General features: G+C 40.7%; 2 protein-coding genes across 4 annotated transcripts in view; one reads left to right on the plus strand and one right to left on the minus strand.

Moving 5' to 3' along the window:
* WASHC5 (WASH complex subunit 5) overlaps window positions 1-654 on the plus strand; it is a 53,005-nt gene extending 52,351 nt beyond the window's left edge. For both annotated transcript variants that reach the window (XM_002692622.6, XM_059874413.1), the window contains one exon: window positions 246-654. In XM_002692622.6, the coding sequence (XP_002692668.1) occupies window positions 246-302 (57 nt within the window). In that variant the 3' untranslated portion in view covers window positions 303-654. The remainder of the gene's footprint in view (window positions 1-245) is intronic.
* Window positions 655-4,387: 3,733 nt separating this feature from the next.
* Window positions 4,388-27,430, minus strand: SQLE (squalene epoxidase). Of its 2 annotated transcripts, NM_001098061.1 has the most exons (11): window positions 26,246-26,625; window positions 22,254-22,506; window positions 16,092-16,272; window positions 14,531-14,627; window positions 13,494-13,607; window positions 13,237-13,408; window positions 11,279-11,374; window positions 8,238-8,380; window positions 7,753-7,849; window positions 5,947-6,034; window positions 4,390-4,921 (listed from the first exon to the last, which is right to left on the minus strand). In NM_001098061.1, the coding sequence occupies exons 1-11, from the start codon at window positions 26,528-26,530 to the stop codon at window positions 4,729-4,731; spliced, it is 1,719 nt and encodes a 572-aa protein (NP_001091530.1). In that variant the 5' UTR covers window positions 26,531-26,625; the 3' UTR covers window positions 4,390-4,728. The 2 variants fall into 2 exon arrangements, with proteins under 2 accessions (XP_024857366.1, NP_001091530.1); XM_025001598.2 differs by lacking the exon at window positions 5,947-6,034 and having other exon boundaries at window positions 4,388-4,921; window positions 26,246-27,430.
* Window positions 27,431-27,910: the final 480 nt, after the last annotated feature.

The raw sequence follows: 27,910 nt of genomic DNA on the forward strand, positions 1-27,910 counted from the left end.
TCCAAAGGATGTCTTCCTGTTTAATTTTCATATGGAAAATTTTAAATTTTTTTATACCATACCAATATAATAGCATGTAATAGGTATCATATGTTAATATATTCATGTTACTCTGCATTTCATTTTCATTTTAAAACTATGCCACTCCATGTTATTTTTGTCTAGGACAGATTACCAGAGACTACTGCTGAATTTGGTCTTCTTACACTATGACACCGTTAACTCTTTTGTTTTCATTTTTTTAGGTTGCTGAAGCACATGTGCCTAATTTCATTTTTGATGAGTTCAGAACAGTCCTGTAAGTTTTTTTGACTTCTGCTTCTTCAATGAAAGGATTATCCTTAAATCTTCCCACCATCACTAAAATCAACTTGGAAATGAAAAGAAACCCACCTGCTCGGAGAACTGCATTTTTTCCCTTATGGGAAACATCAGACGTTCTGAGTAAGATGTATCCACTGAACGAGTTAATATAACTAATATTGTTTAAATCATGTTATTATGTACAATTTATATCATGTAGAAGCAGAACACATTTTTGTACTGCCTCTTATAAATGCTGACTATAATTGTTATGTATAAATCCACTTAGTTTTATGTTCTAAAGAACTATTTGTGCAACTCCAGATTTTCAGTAAAATAGTATTGCCAGTACCCGAAGTCATTTTTCTGCCTGTTATTCAAACACAACATATTCACCCAGCAAAAAACCTTGCCTGGAAGGTAAGAAAGGAGCCTGGTAGGTCCGCTCTTGTGTCCATGGTCACGTCTGGGACAAGCTGGCAGGCACATAGTAATAGCAAGACCGGAACCAGGTGTAGAGGTCACACCATCCACGGGCCATGGACCACGGAAGTTTATTCAGGTCTGAGGCTCAGTGTCCTCTTCCAACCCCAGATACCTCAGGGGTTCCCTGCTTCCCTTCTGTAGGACTCCCCAACTTCAGCTGCTCCTTCCTCAACAACCCCTGAGGAACCCCACCCCAAGTCCCCACAACACGCCCCCCCCCCCCATTTTTATAACAGCCATTATTACCTTTTAACTCCTCCAAAATCCTAAATGACTTCTGCATGAAAATTACCCTGAGAGGGGAGCAGCCACCCTCTTGTGGCAGTTTGGCTAAGAGGTAAGGAAGGCATTTTAACTCTGACCATGTAGTTAGCTCTGTCCTCTGGAGCGGAGAGGAACAAGCGAAACAAAAAAAATCTGAAATGTGGAGCTTATCGGTCATTTAGCAAGTGCAGAAAAAGCAGCATTAACTTGCAGTCAGGAGGCAGAGTTTGAGTCCCGACTCCACCACTAGTTAAACTGTCTCAAGACAGCCTACTGGCATCATCTGTAAAATCAGGGCTAATGATGTCCTCTGGTTCCCTTCAGTTTTTTGAATTTATGGTAAGTTATTTCTTCAGTCAGAAAGTCTCAAATCCTAAGATACTGAAGAGAAAAAAAGGACACACTGTATTTCACCATCATAGTAGAAAGGATTTTTGAAAAGCATCTAGTCGGCCGAGGCGGAGAAGGCAATGGCAACCCACTCCAGTGTTCTTGCCTGGAAAATCCCAGGGACGGGGGAGCCTGGTAGGCTGCAGTCCATGGGATCGCACAGAGTCGGACACGACTGAAGCAGCAGTTGGCCAAGGGAAGTGGGAGCTTCATCAGCCCAACCTGGTGAGAGCCCAGGGAGGAATCTTGAAGGTGAACTGTTGCCCGGCGTGTAAGGAGTCTAGGCGTCTCACCCACGAGGCTGGCACACGGGAACTCAGCCAGTCCACGGCCATCCTGTGTTCCCTTCTCAAAACCACCTTGTGTACGTGTGTCTTCATCGTGTCCACCTCTGCGACCCCATGGACTGTACAGCCCGCCAGGCTCCTCTGTCCATGAAGTTTTCTGAGCAAAAATCCTGGAGTGTGGGTTGCCACTTCCTACTCTGGGGATCTTCCCAACCCAGGGGTTGAACCACATCTCTCGTGTCTCCAGCTGTGGCCCTGAGCCACCTGGGACGCCCCTTGCTGGTTTTCATTTTAATCACAGTAACCACATGAAGTGAGATTTTTAGTTCTTCATGAAAAACTCCCCCCAAAGAAAGACAGTTGATAATAAAAAGGCCAGTTCTAAGAAAGTGTATTTTTAACCAGAAAATAGAAGTATAGGACTAGTAAGAGGGAAATTTTACAAAACTAATGAGCCCACATACACTGTGCTAAAACAAGGCAAAGTGAAAATTTTCCTCAACTGAGAAAATTGCAACTTATAAAAGGTGAAAAAGAAATGTTAATTATAAAAGTTTTAAAAGTCATTTTAGCCCTTATCATTAGAATCTGCAGTAGTTACTTAATATTTCCGGTACTCTTTTACTGCTCTTTTAAGGGAAACAATTTACCTTAATGGTATTTGGGTGTTTACTTAAGTCTCATGATACTCTTCTGAATGTGCATAACCTCTTCCAACATAGTGTAAACTCAGTAAAGCAAACTCTGGGAGACAGTGAACGACAGAGAAGCCTGGCGTGCAGCTGTCCGTGGGGTCACAAAGAGTCTGACACAACTGAGTCGCTGAACAACAGCATCAGTAAAGTCCGACCGAGTTTAAGGCATTATGCCAGATACTGCACGTGCTTATTTGTTCACTCACTGTTTCTTTTTTTAGATGAACATAAAGTATCTCTTCATTGTTAACTAGTTTTGACATCATCTGTTTCCCAATGGCTTTAGTTTGGGGCCATGTTTTGGAAAATTGATAGAAACACAAGGGATTCAAAAGTATTGTTACTTGTATGAGAACTTCTTTACAACTGTTTAAACTCTCTCCTTGGAAAATATTAGTTATGCGTAGAAAACGTACATCTATACCAAGTTCAGTTGCGAGGTGTTTGGGTTTTGAACCATGCAGTATATAATTTAGAATTAGTTACTTTTTGATTGTAATAAAATGAAAGCAAGTTAACCTTTGAATTTTATTGGCATCTTGAAATTGAACACAGACTGATGTTGTCTACCTGGACCTCAAGGAAAAGTCAGAAGGCAGATTCATGTTGATGTATGGCAAAACCAATACAATATTAAGTAATTAGCCTCCGATTAAATATATATTTTAAAAAAAGAAACTAAATCCCAAAATCATTAGAGCTTGGCATTTTGCATATGTATGTTTAAAGGATGTGTGCCCATGATGTACCAGAAAACATCATGCTGGTACTTGTTTTAGTTTCTTTACAATCCGGTTTACAGTCCAGTGTATATCCGGTATATAGTCTAATATACACCAGTCTATGTCCAGTGTACAGTATAGTGTACAGTACACATCTGGAACACAGCTGGATACATCTGGTGTACAGTCCACATGCACAGCTGAAGCACATCTGGAAACACCTGGGACACAGTGGGATGCATCTGGACATACCTAGTGTACAGTCCAAGGGTACCTCCCAGTATTCAGTACAGTCTACCATCCTGGGCACAGCCTGTGTGCCACCCATCCTGTGTACAGTTGAGGGTACTCTCGGGTGTGCATCCCATGTACAATCCATGTACAGTTCAGTGACCACTCTTGTACATCATGTACAATCCAGTACACACTCATGTATGTCCTGTGTACAGTCCAGTATACACTTGTTTACATCCAATGTACAGCCCAATGTACAGTCCAGTGTATGGTCTAGTATACACTTGTGTGTGTTCAGTGTACAGTCTAGTATACACTCCAGTGTACAGTCCAATAGTCATATACATCCAGTGTACAGTCTAGTGTATACTCCAGGGTACAGTCCAATATACACTCGTGTACATCCAGTGTACATCCAGTGTACAGCCCAGTGTTGAGTCCAGTGTACCATCCAATATACAGTCTGGTATACACTCCCAGTCATGTATGTGACATGACATGTATCCCAGTCATGTATGTCCAGTGTACCATCCAATATACAGTCTGGTATACACTCCAGTGTACAGCCCTGTTCGCTGTTCCTTGAAATAAGCCTAGCCTGGCTTATTAATGTTACACAGTGGAATTTATATAAAGCCCTTGATTCCCTTTTTATATGAGTGTGACATTTTCTTTCCAGGAACTCAGAACCTTATCCAATTGGATAAGTGAGGGGAGATAGAGGGATACATGAGGAAAATAAGGTCCAGATATATTAAGGCAACTTCCCCAACATCAAGAGCTATTTAACAGAAAAGGCTTCCCTCTGCATTTTCCCATTCCACTTTGGTTTTCTTTTTCATGAAGTTATATAAAGAAGCCCACAGCAACAGACAAAAAGACTTCCCTGGTGAGTGGTTAAGACTCTGTGTTTCCAATGGAGGGAGGGGGCTCAGGTTGGATCCCTGGTCAGGGAATTAAGATACCACATGCCTCAGGGTGTGGCCAAAAAAAAAAGACATGAGAGTTCATTCTTCATTTTATTTGCATGTCCCACAGTGACTCATCCCAAATACTGAATTCAAAAGACAAACCGCAGCTCCTCAATGTTAGCACTAATTTATGGTAACAATCATTTCTTTTAAATATCTATCTTATTTTACCCTTCATTTGAAATTGCAAACTAAAGTATATATTTACATGTATGTTTATATACAAAATAACTTCAAAAACAAATCAATCCCAATCTTGGTCCAAGAATTCCCACTTTAGAAGCAGGAGGAGTACTGTGCTATATACACTCTCTTCCAAGTCACTGCAGGCTTGGCGAGTTCCCAGTATTCATTCACAAATGGTTCCCCTTTAAGCTTAATGAACCAAGTACTTCATTTCTGAGTAAATGAGAGGAAATATTACAGAACACGCTCTGTACAATACAGCACCGCTACTGAAAATGGCTCGGGGTTTTGTAATCCAAGGTTCCGATTTAAAGCAAAAATAGGTGGCATAGACTGCAACGCCAAAGAAGTGTCCAATTAAAACCAGAGGATTGGGAGATAATCTGTAATGGGAAAAAATACATATACATATAATTAAGACCCCAAAATTAAAACTGACTGATAAAGAGATTCCAATTGTGTATCATCTATAAAGGTAAATATACACTCAACATTTTAGGGGACTTTACAAGCTTGTATCTGCTGGTCAAGGGACAAATTAAAAAATTTTTTCTTACAAGAAACTACTTAGACTTTACTCCTGTCAGAGAAGCCAGTCACTTATCTTAGTTTATATGAATTGTACGTCCTGAGCTGCTTTCTTTCATTAATCTTGAGATCTCAGCCTGAAGTAGCCTGGCCTATGGAGTCTAGATTTTTCAAAAGGTAACAATATTGACACTCAGAAAGTGGACAAAGGAGAAAAGCCATAAGGAATCTCACTTTGCAGATTTTCTAAAAGTAATTCTACATATGTCTGCACCGTCAGGGCTGAGTTTCATGAGTTCCACACTTCAATAAAATTCAATGTTAAATATAAACTTCTCTATTTTTCATGGTTCCCATGTATCAGGTCAGGGCTATAAGCCCACAGGCATAAAAGCAAGCTGCTCTTTTAATCAGGGGTTTTAGCCTCATCTACTCACCAACTCAGGATCAACACTGTTGCCCAGAACTAAATAAAATGCAGGATTGAATACTGCCTTTTTTCATTTCTCTGGGAACATTTTGATTGGGATACTAATCAATAATAAAATGATGACATGCAGCAGGTAGAGCAATTAGCAGTGGTTCATAAATCAAACTTCCCAGGTGGCACTAGTGGTAAAGAACCTGCCTGCCGATCCAGGAGACATAAGATAAGCAGGTTTGATCCCTGGGTCGGGAAGATCCCCTGGAGAAGGAAATGGCAACCCACTCCAGTGTGCTTGCCTGGAGGATCCCCATGGACAGAGGAGCCTGGTGGGCTACAGGCCATAGGGTTGCAAACAGCCGGACATGACTGAGCGACCAAGCAGCACAGCATAAACCAAACAGTCCTAAGAAAATCTGGAGTATCTGTTTCCTCTGTGTCATCAGAGCAACTTACACGGAAAGCAGCCCAACCGGACCTGCAACACATTTTCCACCAAGTTTGAAATAAAAAAAACAGGCTTTTCTCAGTTGATGTAGGGAATCTAAAATAAAAGTTTAGAATTACTCTCAATCAAAATACTCATACATTTACGTGGGATGCTAATGATACGTCAGAAAAAAATGAATATGTAACATTTATTACACCTCATAGATTTCTTAAAAATCTAGTGTTAGCATTTTAGCCACCCAAGATTTCTTTTAAATTTCATAATGAAGACTACATAGTAATTCACAAATAAATAAACTTTTTTCTGCTAGTAAATAATTACTAAACATGTAGGCCTTGGAAGTTACAAGTTATTTAAAAGCTATCTCCTTGACTGTGTTGTAAATTCATTTAAGTGATGCCAAATATTTTGTACATTCTTTTCTTACAAAAACACAATTCTAGAAACCAGAATCACAGTCTCTAAGATGCCTGGGGCATATCTCTGAGCAGTAAATTATCAAATGAATAATAATGTCTTATATCTGTACAATTTTATTATACTTTTCAAAATCATTAAACCCTCACACCATAGTATAATCAATAACTGTTTTTTAATAGTATAGAATTAACGTTCTTCAAGTATACCTCGATTACTCTTTACAACAGATAAAAAAGATTACAACAGGTAAACTTTTACTCCAATAAAGCCTATTCCTCCTTCAGTATCTCACAGCTCTGTTGTTTTGTGGGTAGATTCAAACTCTAAGAAACTCGAGAGCTGAGAAAAGCTTAGAAAGAAGAGCTTAGAAAAACTCCAAAGTTAGTTCTCTTCTTGCTCAACCAGCCACTGTAACTTTCATGCTCAACTAGCAAGAGAGATTTGCTTGGCAAATCACAACACGCTGTCTTTTCTTTTAGCAAGAATGACGGTTAGAGGGGCTGCACGAAGTATCTGTACTGTGTCATCCTCGGTAATCAGATCACCAAAGCAAGGAGCACTAGCACCCCAGCCAGGTCACAGAAATAGCTTTCTTGTATTACAAATACCAGAGGTAATGGGATTAGAGTTATGTTCTTAAAAAAAAAAAAAGACTTTTTATTTTGTATTGGGACTTACATTTATTTTTGAAAACCTAAAGGTCTCATTTCACTAGCCCACTGCTCACTAATGTGTACGTGACATGGCCACGGCTGGGAAGTGGCACGGGTGACTTTTCCTCCATCTCTAGCCCTGTTTCTGCTAAGTCATGTTTTCCTTCATGTTAGACTGACCATCAGCCTCTACCATACGGAAACAGAAACAAAAGGCTTATAGTAAAGTGGGAATATTTCACACGAGTAAAAGGTGGATACCTTCTGCTTATGCATTTTAACAGGAGACAAAAATCTAGGTTTGACACGAAGCTCATTTTCATTTTACAAAATACTGTTTCGAAAAGTTAATTGAAACTACTGTCTGGGAAGAAAAAGGATTAACACTACCTTGCCCTTTAACTCACGGTCAGAAAGATCTTCCATCACAATCTTCTGCATTTGGGGAACGCGTGATGTGATGTGGACCAGAGGAATAAACAGTGGCACATGACTGAGGTACTGGTACTAAGGTTGTCTAAGGAGGGAACAGTTTCCTACACACAGTGGTGGATACATGATGATTAGCCAAAATTGTGCTCGAGGATGGAGTTAAAAAGGACTTATTGACTTGGAAGTTGGCAAACTCAGGAAACATTTCTATTTCTGGCCTAATTACTAATTTTTTGTAATTCAGTTCCCTTCTTGTGCTAAAAATCTATAATTTAGTAACAGTCATTCAAAAATAGCAGCACTTACCATCTGTGGCAGAAAATAATTCATAAAGAGCCTGAGCAAGGACATTCACAACAAAGGAATGAGACTTTTTTCTTGCCCAATAAAATGATTTTTTGGCCTGAAAAAGAGAAAGATCACCTATTATATGGTAAGGGTTTAAAAAAAAAACACAAACTTATGTTTATAATCCCCTAAACTGATACCCTGAGGACTATCTACTAGAAATTATGTCTTGTTCAACATTTACACTCCCATCAAAAAAAAAAAAAAAAATCTCCAGAGGAACGAGTTACATCTCTGAGGCTAAGTGGCCCATGTAACCTCCAAACCAGAAATTCTAGAAGATTCACAAGTTGCAAGTCACGTTCTTAATCCTGAACAAGACTATTTAAGAATCACTACTAAGGACCATGCTCCCAAGTACAGATCTTCTCTGCAAAGCCCCATTCATCTTAGGCCCCAGAAAGAAATCTATTTTGAGATATTTTTGTCAAAGAATATCTTACCTGGAAAACAGCGGCATCATCATAAAGGTCAGGGATACCCTTCAGCAATTTTCTCCACAATTTTATATCATTAAAAACAACAGTCATTCCTCCACCAGTAAGAGGATGCCTCATATTATATGCATCTCCCAAAAGAAGAACACCTGTAAAAAGAGAACTTAGATCATGATGTCATCCTGGAGCATCCTTTAAGATCCAAACAAACCCCCCCCCCAAAAACCTACTCTGTTAATAATTTATAAACATTATGAATGTCAGCTAGTAAATAAGAATACTAAAATACTAAATACTGAAAAATTTACTCAGGCAAAAAATTCAAGAGTTGATTCAATTACTATTTATTGGGTAACTAATATGTGCCAGATGCTAGGGATACAGTGAGGACAGGAACGTGATCCCTGCCCTCAAAAAACTCACATGTGAATATAAGGTTCAATCAGACAATGTCAAAATATGTGTAAGGCCTCTTTCATGAAAAAAAAACACAACAGGCATCATGCATAAAAAGCAAGTCTTTTACAAGGGAAAAAAATCAAGAATTCGTTGGCATTTCACAGTAATACTTGCTGCCTGCATATTATAGAGATCTATATGGTTCTAAGGGAATATGCAGATATTCCAAACACATCAGAAGTTAATTTAGAAGAAACCTTGAGTGAACCAGCCCCTTGAATCAAAACCACAGAAGCAGAAAGCTCTGCAATCTGACTCAAGGTACAGCACCTCCTCACTGCGGTCCTGACTCTAAGATTCCCGCCCGTTGTCAGCCTGGTTCATGACCCATGACTTAGAGGGACAGTTAAACAAAGCATGTATTTAATTTTCTCTCTTAGGGAAATAAAACAATCATAATAAAAGTGGTAAGGTGGCAGAATTATGGATCATTTTTTTCTGTAATGTCACAATATACTATATAATTATAGAATACACATATATTAATTTATGAAAAAGTAGCTTGTAAATTTCAATCCAAGTTTTTTTATGTATTAGTGTAATACCTTCACTAGAAACCACTAGCTATAACCAGCTTTTATTCCTCCTCCTCCACGGAACATTCCCAATTCCACAAACCGGGGTATGTTCCCAAAGCATGCTCTTTGTATCAGTTCGGCACTGGCTTTCATTCTGCTTTGTATTATAGTTAATTTCTATGACTGGAACATTGTGATGCATGTCTCTCCATGGCAAACAACAGCTGTTTATGTTCAGGAAGCACAGTATATCAATAGCTCTCGTTCACACCTCTTCTCCAGGCCCCACACTCCTGTTTTCAATGGGCCTCCACTTGGCCACTCAAATGACCTCCCATCCGTCACATCACTGTGTCCAAAAATGAACTCATTATCTCCCCACACTTCCCTAAGTCCAATGTCAGCAAATAGCTGGCAAAGTACCTAAGCCTGAAACCTGAAATCCATCAAGAGACCTCGCTCTCTCCTATTACCATTAATCACTGAGTTATGTATTCTACATCCTAGATGTTACCGAAATCCTTTCTCTACCTTCTGCTTTTATTGTTACTTTACACCTTCTAGGATGGCTACGGCAAAAGGACAGATACTAATAAATGTTGTCGAGGATGTGGAGAAATTGGAACCCTCATATATCGTTAATGGAAATGGACGATGGATCAGCCACTTTGGAAAACAGTTTGGCAGTTGCTCAAAGCATTAGAGAGAGTTGCTGCTGCTGCTAAGTCGCTTCAGTTGTGTCCAACTCTGTGCGACCCCATAGACTGCAGCCCACCAGGCTCCCCCGTCCCTGGGGCTTGCCATTTCCTTCTCCAATGCATGAAAGTGAAAAGTGAAAGTGACGTCGCTCAGTCGTGTCCAACTCCCAGTGACCCCATGGACTGCAGCCTACCAGGCTCCTCTGTCCGTGGGATTTTCCAGGCAAGAGCACTGGAGGAGGGTGCCATTGCCTTCTCCTTAGAGAGAGTTAGGACCCAGCAAGTCTATTCTAAGGAATATAACCAAGAAAAGTGAAAATAAAAGTCCACACAATAACTCATACACAGGTATGAACTAAAAGTGGAAATAATCCAAATGTCTATCAGTTGATGAATAGTCAAGATGTAGTATATCCACGCCTGGAGTAGTAGTTGGCAGTAAAACTAAATGAAAGACTGATACATGTTACAACATGGATGAACCTCAAAGAAGCCAGTTACAAAGGACCACATTGTATGATTACGTTTATAGGCAATGTCCAGATCAGGCAAATCTATAGAGACAGAAAGTAAATTAATGGTGGTCTGGGGTTCGGGAGGAAATGAGCAGTGACTACTAATGGTTACATGCTTTCATTCCAGCATGATAAAAACGTTCTGAAATTGTGGTGATGGTTCCACCAACCTATGAATATACCAAAAACCAATGAACTGTACACTTTAAATGGGTGAACTATGTGATCTGTGAATTATCTCTCAATAAAGATATTATAAACAATAAAGAACTTTTCAATGACTTTGCACTGTCTATAGGATTAAAGCTAACTATCTTACCTTTCTACCACTCTGCCACCTCTCCTATGACCCAGGGGTCTAGGGAGCTACTTAAGTGCTACCATTTCTCAGCCATCCTGGGGTCTGCAGATGTTGTTCTGCCTACTCAGAAGTCCCTCATCTCACTGTCCAGCTTTGTCTCCAGAGCAACATCTCCCCTAATTACCCTTCCTGGTTCACAGGCTCGCTCCCTGCCTTGTACACCCCACTCCTTCACAGTGAATCTGGGGCACCAAGAGTGGGCTTTCATTACAGCATTTATCAGCACTGTTCTGAAATTATTTACATCTCTCACTGGAAAACTGCCTTCTCTAGATTAAGGACTGTATTTAATTAACTTTTATTTTCAATAACTCGAACAGTGACCTATGTATACTCAATACTAAATAAAAAATATCATAAAACTAATTAGTATGCACTAATTGCAATAATCTATTTTCTGTACCACGTTATAGACTGTACCACATACATGTCATTTGGAATACTGAATTAGAATACTTGGAATATCTTTTATAAAATTGGTCCAGTAAGATAATACCTCGTTTGTTTACTGGTGAAGAAGGGAGGAAGCTTGCTGGCATTGATCTCAAACGTGAATTCTGAGAGGCTTCTAGGAATGGTCCTTTCAGGTGATCTGCAACAAAGCCCACCCCACCAAATAAATGGTGTATAACATTCCAATTTCAAATTATCACATTTTCTTATCAAGCATCACAAATACATTCTACACATCTGTGATGGCTGTTACAAATATCCCTTGTGAAAAGTCGAAAACTAATTATTAACGAACTGTTCATTAAGCAGACAGTTGTTCCTGCTAAAAGATGGCTATGGAATCTAAGCAAAAATTAATGTAAATAGATACAGAGCTGTATGATCAAAAACCTAGAGGAAGAAATCCAGATGAGATGATAAGACAAGGAAAAAAACCACCCACCTTTCTTCCAAATGATTACCAACAGGTATATATTTAACACCTATTTTATTGTCACCACCATATTCTATAAGAACAGATGAAATATACCACCAATTCACAAACAACAGGAGGGTATGTGTACAGTAAAAAAAAAAAAAGGGGTTATATGTAGACAGTACTATCTCTTGAGGAGCTTTAGTGTCTTCATCTAGAATGAAACAGATTAGTTCATCTCTGTGATACTTCCCAGTTTCAAAGTTTCGTGCTTCCACTTTATAGAAAATGAACTTGCTTTTCATACAATTCCCATTGTAATCTGGGAAAACAAGAGCAGAATGACTGTGTTGAAACTAGTCCCTTCCTCCAATGAATAGAATTTCCATAACCTATATGAACATAAAACCTGCAAACGTTTCTCTCCCTGATCACAGGGCAGTCTTCTCCAGCTATGCTTTGGACTGGGGGGAAAAAACAATCTACAGTAAAAGAAAAAGATGCTAAAAATACCACATTATTATCCTCTTCCTAAATACACATAACTCATTCTTTCCATCTGAAAGCTTCAAAATGGCTTAACTGAGTGAAAATGCATTGAAGTACTGAAAATGTCATTATTAAAAATCTAAATTGGTCCATGTGTACCTTAATTTCTATCGATATTCTGTTGGTAAACGGTGCTTTTGCTTAGTTTAAAAAATAATGTTCCTTATTTTAAAAACTAACTTGAAAACCCAGAATATTTAAACAAATATACTCACATCCAGGATAATCTGCTATTACTGTAATCATAATTTGGGCAGAGTTTTCCTTTCAATTTTATCAATATTCTCAATAATTTTTGTTACCTGTCTTTCTTACATCTTCCCATTCTCAAAAAAATAATTTTAGTGAGAGTTTAACAAAGACGTTAAATCTCATGAAGCCTTTCTGTACTCAACTCGAAACTGAAAGATCTTTATGACCCCTCATAGCGCTCGCGTTCCCAGGGCAGGGACGTATGAGCACACAGGCCTGCTTCCAACCTCGGCTCTGCCCCGTACTAAAGGGTTATGTTTGGAGCAGCTAATTAACTTCTCTGAATCTTAGTCTCCTCATCTGCTAAATGGGGACCATGATAATGCCTACCTCGGGTGGTTGTGTAGATTAAATTATGTTTGTAAAACACCTCTTACATAGTAGACAATCAATAGATGGCAGCTATCATTTCTACAAAAACCAACCACAAAAATTACGTATAAGAGATATTTCAAGAATTCAGATATCTAGATTGCTATCCAGACTACCTTAAAAAATACCATATATGCCACCATTAATGATTACTCACCATTAATGATTACTTTTATTACTACTATGAAAAAATACATTGAAACTGTTTTATTTTCTGTGGAGATTTTTTTATGTGCTAGTTTAAGTAGTTTATTCAGCTCCACTGTATCTGACTGATTAGATGAAATTTTTCAGCTGCCATTCTCATCTTTCAGCCTAGTTTAGACAAAGCTTTAGTGAGAATTGGAGATGGAGAGTCTTTTGTGAGACTGACTTACAGACTAGATTACAATGCAGTGAAATACTATTCTTACCAGGTAACTGTGGGTAGATATTTTCAGTCATGTATTCTCTTAAATTCCTTGGCATGTCTCCTCGGACGTCCACAAGCACTCGAGTTTCATTAGGTGAAATTTGGTAGATGAGAACTGGACTTGGGTTAGCTAAAATAAGTTCGGCATGATTTGCTTTAAACTGCGGTGCATTCTAGGAAAATAAATAAATAAAATATTTTTAATAACTTGCAAATTTCAAGTTGCTTTTATCTTCTACAATTGCATTTCTATAATACCTCCATAAGGAAGCCAACAAAATGTGAAGAAATGGAAACTTTATTGGAGATCAGGTTTTTCCTGAACTTGGAGAAAAGTCCATCTGCAACAACAGTCAATGGAGCATGGAGTTCCTACAACAAAAACAAAGACCACTCAGCTAAATGGTGAGAAACACACAGTGAAAAGACTGTTCTTTTAAAGTGTACATAAGCAAATTTAAACACATTATGGGACATTACAGAGTACCTGGAGATAATGCTCTCATGAAGGAGCTCTCATGTGGGCTGAGGTTAATGAATGACCCATCTTTAGAGACACTTCCCCTTGAGATCACCTTCCACCAAAGTCCTACCATTCCAAACCACCTGGGATTAAGTCACTTCGATGGACACTGGGGGAAACTGGGACAAGCAAGCACAGCCCATAGAAAACTGAATCATATTACAAATCCCAAGGACCAGCCACATTCTAGAATTTTTTAACCCCACATAGTGCTTTCAATCAATGGCTACGGCACAGAAGAATTTCTGTACACATGGATGTATATACTTATATTACCTTGCAATCGCCCCATTAGAGTGTATTCCTAGGAGGTAGCTACCCTATGTAAGAATCAACAGATAGGCTTTTGACTTTCTCCTCTGTTCTAAACCAACATGAGCAAATACTGGAAACTATTTTATTCAACTATTTCCCCAGAGAGTCTCTTAGTTTTTATCTTTCTTATTTCAACAATAGTTTATTTTATTATAATTATTTCTCTCATGCTTGAATCCTTCCTTTTTGCATCTTCCAGTTCCCCTCTACCTCTCCGCTAGGGTACATTTCTCATTTGTTTTTAATACAGTTAACATCGTGGAGTTTGTTTCCAAAGTTATTTGAACAGCATTCTGCAGTCTCTAAAGAACAACGTGTTGCAATCTAGTGCAGAGAGTTTGGAGAGATCTCAGTCCATTTGATGAATAATAAATTTGTGGGCCTACTCTTCTTAAAGGAGTAGGAGAAAAAGAAAATAAAAATCTCTCATGAAAAGCTAATATCTGCTACATCTCACCTTGATGTCTCCAGTCTCTTTATCCTTGTACTGAACTCCCATCACAGCATCATCTTCTTCTAGTAACTGCAGCACAGTGCCCTCGATAAACTTTGCACTAAAAGATAAATAAACAAATTCTCTGGTAGCACAACTGAAAAATTTAAATAAGGAATGAAATATTCTTTTTTCCTATCTCCAGTTTACCCTAAAATGGACACACATGTACATAGAAAAAGGGCTGGAATGACGAAAAGCAAAAACATCAATGGGTTATAGAATTAGGTGGGGTTATAACTTTCTAATTTTTTAAGACAGAATATATGTAACTAATGTAATGACTTTTCAGAGAAGCATTTTAAAAAGTAACATGAGGTTTTATCTCAATTCATTAAAAAATAAAATACACGCAGAAAAATTTTACACACCCACAAGAGTTTTGTTGTGTTGATGAATATATACAACAAATATATCATGGATAATTTTTACAATCTCCTCTATATTTTTAAGTATTTTTCTATTTTTCTAAAATGAATATATTCTACTTTCATAGATATCAAATTCTTCAAGTTCTAAGAATAATCAATTCATTTCTCCTTTTGCTTTGGCAACATTTAAGCCAACATTAAGCATTTAAGCCTTTATCAGGGCTTCCCCAATAGCTCAATTGGTAAAGAATCTGCCTGCAATGCAGGAGACCCCAGTTTAATTCCTGCGTCAGGCAGATCCGCTGGAGAAGGAATAGGCTACCCACTCCAGTATTTTTGGGCTTCCCTTGTGGCTCAGCTGGTAAAGAATCTGCCTGCAATGCAGGAGACCTGGGTTCGAACCCTGTGTTGGGAAGATCCCCTGGAGAAGGGAAAGGCTACCCACTCCAGTATTCTGGCATGGAGAATTCCATGGACTATATAGTCCATGAGGTCGCAAAAAGTTGGACACGATTGAGTGACTTGCACTTTCACTTTCAAGCCTTTGTCGATGACATGAAGATTCTCATGTTTAAAACTTAAACCGCAATTATAGTGTACAGGGCTAGAAGTAAATATAAGCTAATAATTAAAAGAAGAAGCCCTTTAAAACTGTCAATCACTATACTGTACATCTTTTATTTACATACTATTGTACATCAATTATAATTCAGAGAGAGAGAGAGGGACACCCAGCCAGTCCTGTCAGTCCAGGTCCTTAGTATGAATGCAACAGGGATTTTCCCTTTAAACTCCTCTGTCCTGACTTTTAATAAAAAGCACCATAACCACAAACTCCAACTCCCAAATGGGCACATATCCCACAACTTCCAAATATGAACTTAATTACAATGACTACATCCTCTTATTTCGAACCACATAAAAATCACACATTGAATCATAGGAAAATTCTCTATAGTTATAATCATTCAAACAATCTATATGATATTCTGAACAAAGGCTGAAGAATTAACATTCTTCTAACTTATGGTTTATTCTAGTAGAGCAGCTATGCTCTAACCTATACCCAAACACTTATGAAAATGCATAAAACAGTATTTGTACAAAGGCCAAGTTAAACATGTTTAACAGCAAAATCGGAAGCTGAGCCTTACTTGGGCTCTGCCATGGCTGCCTTCCGGAGACGCATGATGAATCTTCCATGATGGAAAGCTCTTCCACTCTGCACATGATTGTTCTCTGACAGAGGGAAAGGAATCTGAACCTCTGTTTTGCTTTCCTGATCATGAATTATGTAGCCATTTACAACCTGGGCATCAATACCTTCCACTGTATCTGCAAAACAATAGTTTTTTAAAAAAGTCAGTTTTTTGTTATATGCCCAGAGTTACACTAACCACCAACAGGACACAGATGTGGAAAATGAGTTTCTGCGTTCATAAAGCTATGACGCCATTTGGAGGACTGGACAGTAACAGAACTATTTCAGAACCTTAATGCTTCTGGAAGATAATTGTCTTAGCAAATTTGTAATATCATAAAAGATAAATATATACATATAAAATGTATTCATTAAAATTCATAGGAAAAATATTCAGACCCTAATAATAACAGGGAAAATGTACAGATGATTCATACTACGGAGAAACATTGAACATGTCAGGAAAACAATGTTCAAAACTTGATTTAAAAAAAAAACAAATCAATGAAATAAAACTGAAACAAGAAGACACCAAATCTATCAAAGTTGCTGGTGAAATAATGATAAAATGGATAAATTATATATATTACTGGTCATATCATAAACTAGTAACATTTTAGAAAATAAGTACAGCAAAACTATCAAGAACCAAGAAGTTAGCACCCTTTAATGTAACAATATTAGCCTTGTAATCCATCTAAGATATTCATCCTAAAGATACAATTCATATTTTTAGTAATTATTGAAACTATATACAAAAACAGATTCATGTTACCTATAATAAAGAATAAATGTAAAGAATAACTGTAAATGACCTAAATATGAATATAAAGTAGGTAAAGTACATTATAAAATATTAACTGAGAAAATACTATGAACAGGCTTAAAATTATGATAAAGAATGGATAAGAGTATTAGAAATGTTTGTGAGCAAGGTGACTTTAGCATGTATTTTAAAAGTCACATAATACAAATATATTTAAATACATTAAAATACAATATTGAGGATTAAGTCTATTAAAATAATTTCATTTCTGATGAAAGAAAAACTTTATAATACACAATTTTACCACATATCTATGCCAAGATCAAAATAAATCAGCTTTTTTCTGATATGCTTTTTAGTTACATTTAAAGTCCAGTCAGGGACAAGCTGGATGAATACTTGTCAAACATCCCACCTACGAGCCAAGTTAGTTTTTTGGTTTGGCTTCTAAATTATTCCAGCTAAAATTCAGTCAGAGAAAAGTACACAGGTATCATAGAAGCTGCCAATTAGCAGTGTATTCAATTTGGATCTCGGCAAACTGCCAATCTTTACCGGCCTACATGTTTGAAATCCATCTAGTATTTCCACTTTTGTTTTGTCCAGCTACTGAAATAAACTTATTTTTCTTAACTCATATTATGTAAGAACTTCTAAGTGCTGCTACTGCTAAGTCGCTTCAGTTGTGTCCGACTCTGCGTGATCCCATAGACGGCAGCCCACCAGGCTCCCCCGTCCCTGGGGTTCTCCAGGCAAGAACACTGGAGTGGGTTGCCATTTTCTTCTCCATTTCCTTCTTAGAAGTTCTGCAAGAACTTCTAAGTGCTAAAACTAGCCAGTTGAGAACACACCAGAACATGTAAAAAGTATACAGTAGTGGCATAGTAAAATTTTTCCTTGGGTTAGCTATCTTAAGACAAAGTATATAAATAAGGTCTACTTTAAGATTTGAAACATCTGCCTTTCACAATTTGATTGGTAAAATCAAATATGATAGACTTTGGCACTTTCACTTTCTTAACCAGGCAGTCAGGAAGATGGCATCCTAAACCTCAATCAAATTCACACCTGATGTTCAATGATAAAGGTGACACAATCCTGCCTCAGGGTTCTGTCCCACCTGTCTCTGGTGACCCTCTCATGGAGGGTGGTGATCAGGGAAAGGGCAGAGGCCGGGGGCCTGCCTTCTTCGCAGTCCACCCTCTCCGCTGGGGCCAGGGCCCTGCTGTCTCTTGCCTTTCCTCTCTGTCTGCCCCTTCTCAGTCTCAGCCCTCTTATTCAACTCCTGCTCTCACTGACCTGCTCTCTACCTTAGAGTACCCCAGGAGTCGTCCTGCACCTCTTCTTGGCAACGCCATCTAGCCTTCTTTAAATACCACGACTCTTCCTTCTCATACCCCTCACCATCTCATCCATCAGCAGCAGGTCCTACTGACTCTCCCTTCCAAATATATTCCCAGAATGTGACCAAGTCCCCCACCACTACGGCCATGACCCTGGTCCAAGCCATCAACTCTCAGTTTCCGCAATAACTTTCTAACAGGTCTCCCTGCTTCTGACTTGCCAATTCATGATCTAGTCTTTTTCTTCTACACATTAACAAGAATACATTAAATTGATACTTCTAATCATACTTCTAAGAGGTGAAATCTAGTAACTTCCTCTTCTTGAAATTCTCCAATGGCCTCCCTTTGGAATAAAAATCTAATCCATATAGTGGGCCACCAGGGAATCCAGTCTCCATTCTCCATCTGACCTTTTCTCTAATTCAAACCACTCAATTCAACACAATTCTCCTTTCCTGCTCTTCAAAGAGGCCACAGGCTCACTCCTCCCCATCAGGCTTCATCCCATGATGCTCTCTCTGCCTGGAAAGAGCTTCTCTGCCTCCAGACAGCCCTAGGGCTCTCCTTTCCCTTCCTTCAGTCCTTCCCTCAAACACCACCTTCTCAGTAAGGCTTTCCCTTCCCCCGCCCGCTGCATCATTTAGAAGTACACTCCCTATCTCTCTTTTCTGAGTCTTCTCTGAAGGGCTTATAACCATAATATATCCTCTAAATTTTATTTATTCATCTTTTATCACCATCTTCTACACGAGCACCTAGAATATATGCTCTGTGAGGGCTGGAACCTGTTTTGTTCACTTCTGTAGCCTCGGCGCCTAGAACAGTAGTTACAATATAGCCGATGCTTAATAAATGTTAAATGAAAGAGTGAATGTCGCCCCTTTAGTCACCTCCCCGCCAGCCTGATCTTCTCCTACCCCACGGACACGCTCTATCTAGTGCCGAAACACCCCTCCCGTACCCTCGCATCTACACTTCACCTCTGCCCTGTTTCTGCTTTCTGTTAGAGAAAAACTCCTCGAGAGTAGTTTGCTAGCCTCAAGTTTTTTCATCTCCCGTTCACTTCAGTCCAGGTTTTGTCTACACAACTCCACCGAAACACCTTGTCAGTCTCACGGCAACCTCCAAATGGCCGAATCCCACGGCACTTTCTATGCACTGTTCTGACCTGACCCTTCATTAGCAAACCATGATATGGCTGCTTTCCTTTCTGGATATGTACCCATCCCTTCCTGCGAGAAACACTTTCCTCTGTTGGATTAAGGACACCAAACACTCCTGGTTCTTTCCTGTCATTTTACAGGCTCCTTCTCAGTCCTCCAGCAAGCTTCTCTTCTTCCACCCAAATTCTAAATGTCAGTTTCCCAGGACTTGGTTTATTCTGTCTTCTCTTTTTTCTCTGCACACTCTCAGCTGGTCTCCATCACTGCTGTGGCTTTTAAGTACTTCAAACATGCTGACATCTCTGAAATACCTACCCCAGCCAGCTCAAAGCACTCATTCCTCTGCACTTGAGATTAATATTCTCAACTAAATAGTCCACTTGTCTATCTCCATGGGTCCCCCAACTTCCTCCCAGAGCTGGTCCTCTCCAGGTTTTCTTATCAGCAAATGGCATTGCATCTACCAGCTGTTCAAATCAAAACGTTAAGAATAATTTTTTAATATCCTGTCTTCTCATACCTCACACCAATCCTTTACTAAGTCAAGCCATTCCTGTCTCTTAATTTGGTCACGAACCTGTCCACTTCTCTTTACATGCTCTGCTAATGTGTTAGTCAAAACCACCATCATATGCCATTTGGACTTGGCAATAAGCTCCCGCTAGAGAAGGAAATGGCAACCCACTCCAGTGTTCTTGCCTGGAGAATCCCAGGGACAGGGGAGCCTGGTGGGCTGCTGTCTGTGGGGTCACACAGAGTCAGACACAACTGAAGCAACTTAGCAGCAGCAGACAACATATTAAAAAGCACAGACATTACTTTCCCAACAAAGGTCTGTCTCGTCAAGGCTATGGTTTTTCCAGTAGTCATGTATGGATGTGAGAGTTGGACTGTAAAGAAAGCTGAGTGCCGAAGAATTGACATTTTTGAACTGTGGTGTTGGAGAAGACTCTTGAGAGTCCCTTGGACTGCAAGGAGATCCAACCAGTCCATCCTAAAGGAGATCAGTCCTGGGTGTTCATTGGAGGGACTGATGTTGAAGCTGAAACTCCAATACTTTGGCCACCTGATGCGGAGAGCTGACTCATTTGAAAAGACCCTGATGCTGGGAAACATTGAAGGCAGGAGGAGAAGGGTATGACAGAGGATGAGATGGTTGGATGGCATCACCGACACAATGGACATGGGTTTGGGTGAACTCTGGGAGTTGGTGATGGACAGGGAGGCCTGGCATGCTGTGGTTCATGGGGTCGTAAAAAGTTGGACACGACTGAGCGACTGAACTGAAGTGCAGAATGTGATTCAATGGTAAACTGTGAAATGAAATTTCAAGCTGCGAATTGCAGACTTGGGTCAAATCATGCAAGTATTTAAAAAGTAAAATAAATCTCAGATTTAGGAATGTATGTAGGTACTGAGCAGCTTCTCAGGTGGCTCAGTGGGTAAAGAATCCTTCTGCAATGCAGGAGACATGGGTTCAATCCCTGGGTCAGGAAGATCCCTTGGAACAGGAAATGGCAACCCACTCTAGTATTCTTGCCTGGAGAATCCCATAGACAGAGAAGCCTGGCGGGCTACAGCCCACAGTGTCTCAAAGAGTTGGACATGTCTGAGCATGCACACACATGCTGAGTGGTACTGAGTCGGGATATAAGAAGTGTTCATCATTGGGAAGAGCTCTCAAGTTCTGAAGCCTTTAGAGGCATAAACAGGACCCTGTCATACTCCTGTTCCACTGCCTTCAAAGTCCTGCAGGACCAGAAGCTGCCTAACTCTCCAATCTCAATCTCAAGTCCCACTCCTTTCCCCATTACCCAGTGGTCTCCTCTTCAGTACACTGAATAAAATAGCAAACATTTACATAGTGCTTACTACATACCAGGAATTGTTCTGACTGCTTTATCTTTATGCTTGAATTCAATTAATCCTCTTAATAACCTATGAGTCAAGGACCCTAAATGTGCCTCTTTTACAGATGAGTAAACTAATACAGAGATTTCCCTGGTGGCTCAGAGGTAAAGAATCTACCTGCCAAAGCAGGAGACACATGTTCTGTCCTGGGTCAGGAAGATCCCCTAGAGGAAGAAATGGCAACTCACTCTAGTACTCTCGCCTGGGAAATCCCATGGACAGAGGAGCCTGGTGGGCTACAGTCCATGCACGAACAGTCAGATTTAAAGACTAAACAACAGCAACAAACTTAACACACAGGTGGTTAAGTAATTTATCCAAGATCACACAGCTTTTTAAGTGCCTAAGCTGTATTCAAACCCAGGCAATCTAGTGCCAGAATCAATGCTGGTAATTACTACATCATGCCCACCCTAAATGCCAAGCAAGCTCTCTCTCAATTTCCAGACCTATTTTGCACTCTGAACCCCAAGACAGGATCACTGATCTTATTAGCCAATTTATCCTTGGCACCCAGTATAGCACCTCATACAAAGCAAACAGCAAAAATACTTTCTAAATGAAGAGTATTTAAAAAGCACTGGATTAATGGATGAATGATCCTTAAATAAAAGGATACATCACAGATACATCACATGCACTCTACAAATGATAGTTCACTTCACCTTTCACTAAATTTCATTCCTCATTCCAAGTTGAAGTTTTCCAGTCTTCAACTTTGACCATTACAATTTTTTAGCCACTTTTATCTCACAAAGGCTACTTCATGTTTCCTCATGCTTATCCTCTCCTTTACCTTCATTTTCATGCAAATTTGTTGATAAATGTGTAACCTTTATACATGAAGATAAAATGGAATACCCTTTTACCAGTCATAGCAGAGTGCTTGCTTATGCCACATTAACTCCTAAAAATCACTATGAACCTACCTTCAAGACCAAGGTCTTTCAGGACATAATAACCACCTGGCTGCAGAAATTCTCCAAGGATCCGGTCAGGCTCTTTTAAATCTCTCTCAATTACCGTCACCTTTCTTCCATCTCTGGAAAGCACTGCAGCCAAAGCAGAGCCGAGGACGCCAGATCCCACGATGATTACTTCTGGATCATTTTGAGAAGAGGTCAGTGTAGAGGCTGCTGTTCCTATTAAGGTTGTTTCTGAAATACTGGTCCCTTTTTTGCACTGTTAAAAAAAAAAATGAATTATGTAGTCACATTTGTTGTCTTTAAATCATACTACTACTATACAGGCACAGTGAACACTTGCATCTTAGGTAAAAACTAAATGGGCTTCCCTGGTGGCTCAGAGGTTAAAGTGTCTGCCTCCAATGCGGGAGACCCGGGTTCGATCCCTGGGTTGGGAAGATCCCCTGGAGAAGGAAATGGCAACCCACTCCAGTATTCTTGCCTAAGAAATCCCATGGACGGAGGAGCCTGGTAGGCTACAGTCTACGGGGTCGGAGGAGCCTGGTAGGCTACAGTCTACGGGGTCGCAAAGAGTCGGACACGACTGAGCGACTTCACTTCACATACCCTAAATATTATCAAACCAAATGAACAGTTATGTTTTTAAATCCAGATCATATATAAAAAACAATAATATCTAAATACTGGTTAAACAAAAATGGATAACAATACCCCAGTAAAATTAAACTTATGTTCCATCTTCCAAATATATTTAGAAAATGCTGTCACATATTTAGAAATATAAATAGGCCAATTATAAGATATGGTTACAAGGGACTTCTAAGTCTTACAGGGAAAATTCTATCCTATTTACTCAATTCTTCATATACATACTGAGCATCCACCAGATACAAATCATGTACAGCTTCTGATATGATTTCATGCACCCTTTAGATATTTCCACTATTTGTCTTCATTTTCTCCCTCTTGATTTTCATCTGAAAAATCTATCTTAATCTAAAATCACTTTTTATATAACAAAAAGACTGTAAAATTCTGACCAGGGATCTATTAATTGAGAATACATACCTTACAATTCCAAGAGAATAACTCATTCTGTCCCTTGGAGTTCAACCTGTTCGCAATTTTAGTCCTTGACATATAAGAACATATTTACCTTCCTTTTCCCCCATCCTGATACTCTTAAGGGAACTTGGTCAAACAAGTGACCCTCCAGTTTAAGAATAAGAACAAACATTAAAGATATCACTGGTTGGGCTGACAGTAAAAACCATACCTTTGATTACAAGATGAAAAAGGGCTGTTTTGAGAGATTTATGCCCATTGAGCATAGCAGTACCTATTACAGTTTTTTTTTTAATGAATAATTCAGTATTATAGTAAGCATTTTTTGTTGGTATGTGGAGTCACAAATATGAATACATTCATACACAGAATTGCAAGGAACCATCTTCCTGGGGTTCTCTGACCTTAACAATTAAGATAAGGTTAAATGTCATTTTGAAAGGGTTTTAATAAAAGACCTCAAGCAAAAAAGTGAAAGTTACTCAGTCATGTCCAATTGAGCTATCAGGGAAGCCCTCAGGCAAAAAGTTCTGTTCAGTTCAGTCGCTCAGTCATGTGACCCCAGGGACTGTAGCACGCCAGGCTTCCCTGTCCATTGCCAACTCCCGGAGCTTACTCAAACTCATGTCCATAGAGTCGGTGATGTCATCTAACTACCTTATCCTCTGTCGTCCAAAAGGAAGAACACATTTACCTTCCTTTTTCCCCCATTCTGATACTGTTAAGAGAACTTGGTCAAACAAGTGGCCCTCCAGTTTAGGAATAAGAACAAACATTTTTGTCAGTCAAAAAGGAGAGAAAACCTAAAATCCTTTAGAATTTTAAACCTCTATGATCTAATATTCATCTGGCCTCTATAATGACCTGGGCCCTGTCCACTGTTTTCTTTTTTAATCATTTCTCTTAGAAAAATTACATTTTCACAACAGAACCTACTATTTCAGTATTAATAGCCAGAACAACTGACTATATTGAAAACCCCTTCTGTCATTTTGGTGGCTCAGATGGTAAAGAATCTACCTGCAATGCAGAAGACCCAGGTTTGATCCCTGGGTCAGGAAGACCCCCTGGAGAAGGAAATATCAACTCACTCCAGTATTCTTACCTGGAGAATCCCTGGACAGAAGAGCCTACAGGGCTACAGTCCACGGAGTCAGAAAGAGTCAGACACACCTGAGCCACTTTCACTTGTCATTTTAGCCATCATTTATTAGCCTTTCCAAACACACATACACAATCCTGGAAGGAGGACTCTTGAGCAAGTTGCCTTTCAGAGCCTGGTCAGTAGACGAAGCACTAATGGGAACTTAATACAGTCTACCGACTCCCAGGAATTAAGGAAACAAGCAGAGAGCCTGGGGTGTTTGCAAAATGGAACCAATACTGACTGCTGTAATTCAACTTCCAACCGCCAAATTTCTCTTCAGTATGATGGCATTCCAACCTCCTGGACTAGTGCTCAGTGGCCCTGAGGAACATCATCTCAGGTAACAGTAGCAAAGACTTCAAACTGAAGATTAAAGATTCCCTTATCCTCCCATTCCTCCAACCCACACCCACCCCATCACTGAATTCAGCACCATTCCAAAGGTTCCTAACAGATGGAGACTAATACGAATAACTACTATTTACCAGACAGTTATGTACCAGGCATTTTGCAAACATTAAATCAATCAATTCGCTAACTACCAGCAAGGTTAGTGCCGTTTCCACCTAACAGAAGAGGTAACTGATTCTTCCAGAAAGTTAGTAACTTGCCCAAAGTCTCACAGTCAGCAGTGGTAGAGCAAACCTTCTAAACCAAACCCCCTCTCTTCTTAAACTGTGTTGATCTATATGGCTCAGGAACCCTGAAGGAGTAAATGACTGTGTAGGCCACACTCACTCACATCAAGTCACCAGCATCCCTTACTTGGCCTACTGCAAGAGTCTCTCAGCACACATCCCTGCTTCCATTCTTAGCCTCCTACAGTCCATTCTCCACACAGAAACTAGAATGTTCTTTTTAAAAAGTGAAAGTCAGGGACTCTCCTGGCAGTCCAGTGGTTAAGACTTCGCCTTCCGATGCAGGGGATGTGGGTTTGATCCCTGGTCGGGGAACTAAATTCCACATGCCTCATGGCCAAAACCAGAACACAATATGGAAGCAATATTGTAACAAATTGGATAAAGACTTAAAAAAATAATAAATAAATAACAAGTAAAAATCAAATATCATTACTCGCATACTTTAATCCTCCAGTGCTCTTGGGGAAAAGTATAAACATCCAAAGCCAACAGGCCCTATATATTCTGGCCTCAACTATCTGTTCCCCCTCTTATATCTCTCACCATTGTCCTCCTCTACTGTCTCCTCAGGGACCAAACATTAATTATTCACCTAACCTAGGACACTGATTTACTCAAGGCTCCACTGATGTGGGGAGAGGAGAGTGTTTTGCCTAAGACTTTAAAACACCTAACATTTTACTCTGCCAGTTCTTCCAGCTGTTCTGTGACTTTCCCCAGGCAGCTGTCCCTTCTTATTAGCAACAGGCTTACCTGCAGCAGCTTTCTTCTTTCTTCCCAAGTTCAAACACAATCCTTACCAAAGGATTTAAATAAAACTATTTTTCCATCACAGAGTGATTCAGTCCTACTGACCTGAACATTTCACCTTTCCTTAATCAAACCCAGTTCGTTTAGCTCCGCACCAACACTAAATGAAACAAAGGTTTCCCATCATTTCTGAGAGAGCCAAGGATGTGGTCAAGAACAGTCAAGAGCTTAAACAAAACAAAAATACCAAAACCATCTATGTCAGAATTCGTACCAGAAAATCTAACTTGCAGCCTTTCACCCTTTAAATTACCCTATTTACATCTGGGTGATCGCAGTCCTGATTTTAATACAAGACACTCATACATGTGCCCACTTCGAATTCAACCTACCCTCCTAGACCCCAGCTTCTCTTTATTTTCTGATCCAGCGGGGGACTTGGCCCAGAAGAAGCCAATGAAAGGCAAGGCTGACAGAATATAGGAGAAGCCCGCCAACTGGGAGCCGCTCTGCCGGCGCCCGAGGAGGGCCCCACTCCGGTAGCGATAAGACAGCACGAGCCCCAGCGACAGGAACACCAGCACGCACAGCAACAGCTCCTTGTTGGCCAGAGAGACAAAGTCTCCGCATTTCTTATAAAAATAGGTGAAAGTGGCGATGCCGAGAAAAGTCCACATGGTTTAAAGGCTTCTTCGGTGACTCCGGGTCAACGTCAGGAGATCCTTTTTTTTTTTCCCCTGGTAGGGTTTTGGTGTTTAGATGCTCTCCCCAAAATGTTTTGCCAAAAAGGAGCGCGGGGGACCGGCTAAAGTCCAGGAAACACCGTCACGAGGTTACAATTCAAATCAGAGGAATTTACAAAATCATACAAAGTTGGTATAAAAGTACGTGAAGACGAGAACGTTCTCCAGGATTTAAAGAAGAGTATTTAAAAATCTCCAACAGCTCCCGATCAGACTCTCCCCTTTCAAGCAATCCATCTATGGGGGGTGGGGGAGTGCTGGGAGGGCTGGGGGTCCTGGGGGGTTAATTCCGGATAATGTATTAAATTTTGTTGTTGGTTTGTTGTGCAGTGAAATTGCTCTTTTGCTCTCACTAGCAGCAGGTGTCCTTCTGGAAGAGCAACAGGGAGACAAACATCAAAGAAATATCTTGCGCTGGGGAACTGCGGCCTCACCGGGTCGGAAAGCTCGAGGGCTGAGACAGCGCGGAGAAAGCTCCTTCTCTTGCCCGGGACCTCCACGCTCAGAGGCAAACGTCGGACGGGGCAGCCTTCTCCCACCAAAGATGGCCTCGGACTCGAGACTGCGGCACCAGGACTGGGAAGCGTAGCCCCCACCTCCAGACTTCCTCCTCCCCGCGGCTCCTGAGGCACCGGTCCCCGAACCTTCACTCAGCTGAACGGCACTTTCCAGGGCGCTCCTCACTCAGAGAGCAGCTGCGGCGGCGGCTCCCGATCGACTCATCACCAGCATCCCTCGCGGGCGGCGGCAGCCCTCCCAGCGCAGCGCTTCCACAGTAACCAGAGTAACGGCCGGGCGCCTAGTTATTCGCCCGGCCGCGTGAGCCTCGCCGGCGTTTGGGCTCGACCCCGGCGAGGGACCAGAGGGGCGGGGCTCCGCCCACCGTCACCGCCCCCTGCCGTCACCAGCCAATGAGGGCGAGCGCCGCTTGTAGGCCGAGATGGCGCTATGCCGTGTTTGGCCAATCGCAGGTGGCGCGGCTCGCGCGGTGACGCCCAGAGAGGCGCTAGGACGAGGTTGCGTGGTGTCGGGTGGGGGCGTGGGGATGGGGGCCTGCAGCCGGATGGGCGGATGGGAAGGCACTGGCTGGCTCTGGAGGGAGTGGGGCTGGTGGGCGTCTTGCCCTGAGTGTCACGGGCCCAGCAACTGGGATCCTACCCAGAAAGAGGTGGGGCTGGTTCCGAGGAAACCCCGCGGTGCTTTCGCGGCCTCGGCAAGTCATTCTTCTGGCCCCTCTGTGGACGGGTCGCTACGTGCCGGGCCCAGGTGTCATAGAGAGGAATCAGACACAGCCTTTCTGGTCTATGCCTACAT

This window comes from Bos taurus, chromosome 14 (genome assembly GCF_002263795.3).
Source record: "Bos taurus isolate L1 Dominette 01449 registration number 42190680 breed Hereford chromosome 14, ARS-UCD2.0, whole genome shotgun sequence".
In the NCBI taxonomy this organism is placed as follows: domain Eukaryota; kingdom Metazoa; phylum Chordata; class Mammalia; order Artiodactyla; family Bovidae; genus Bos; species Bos taurus.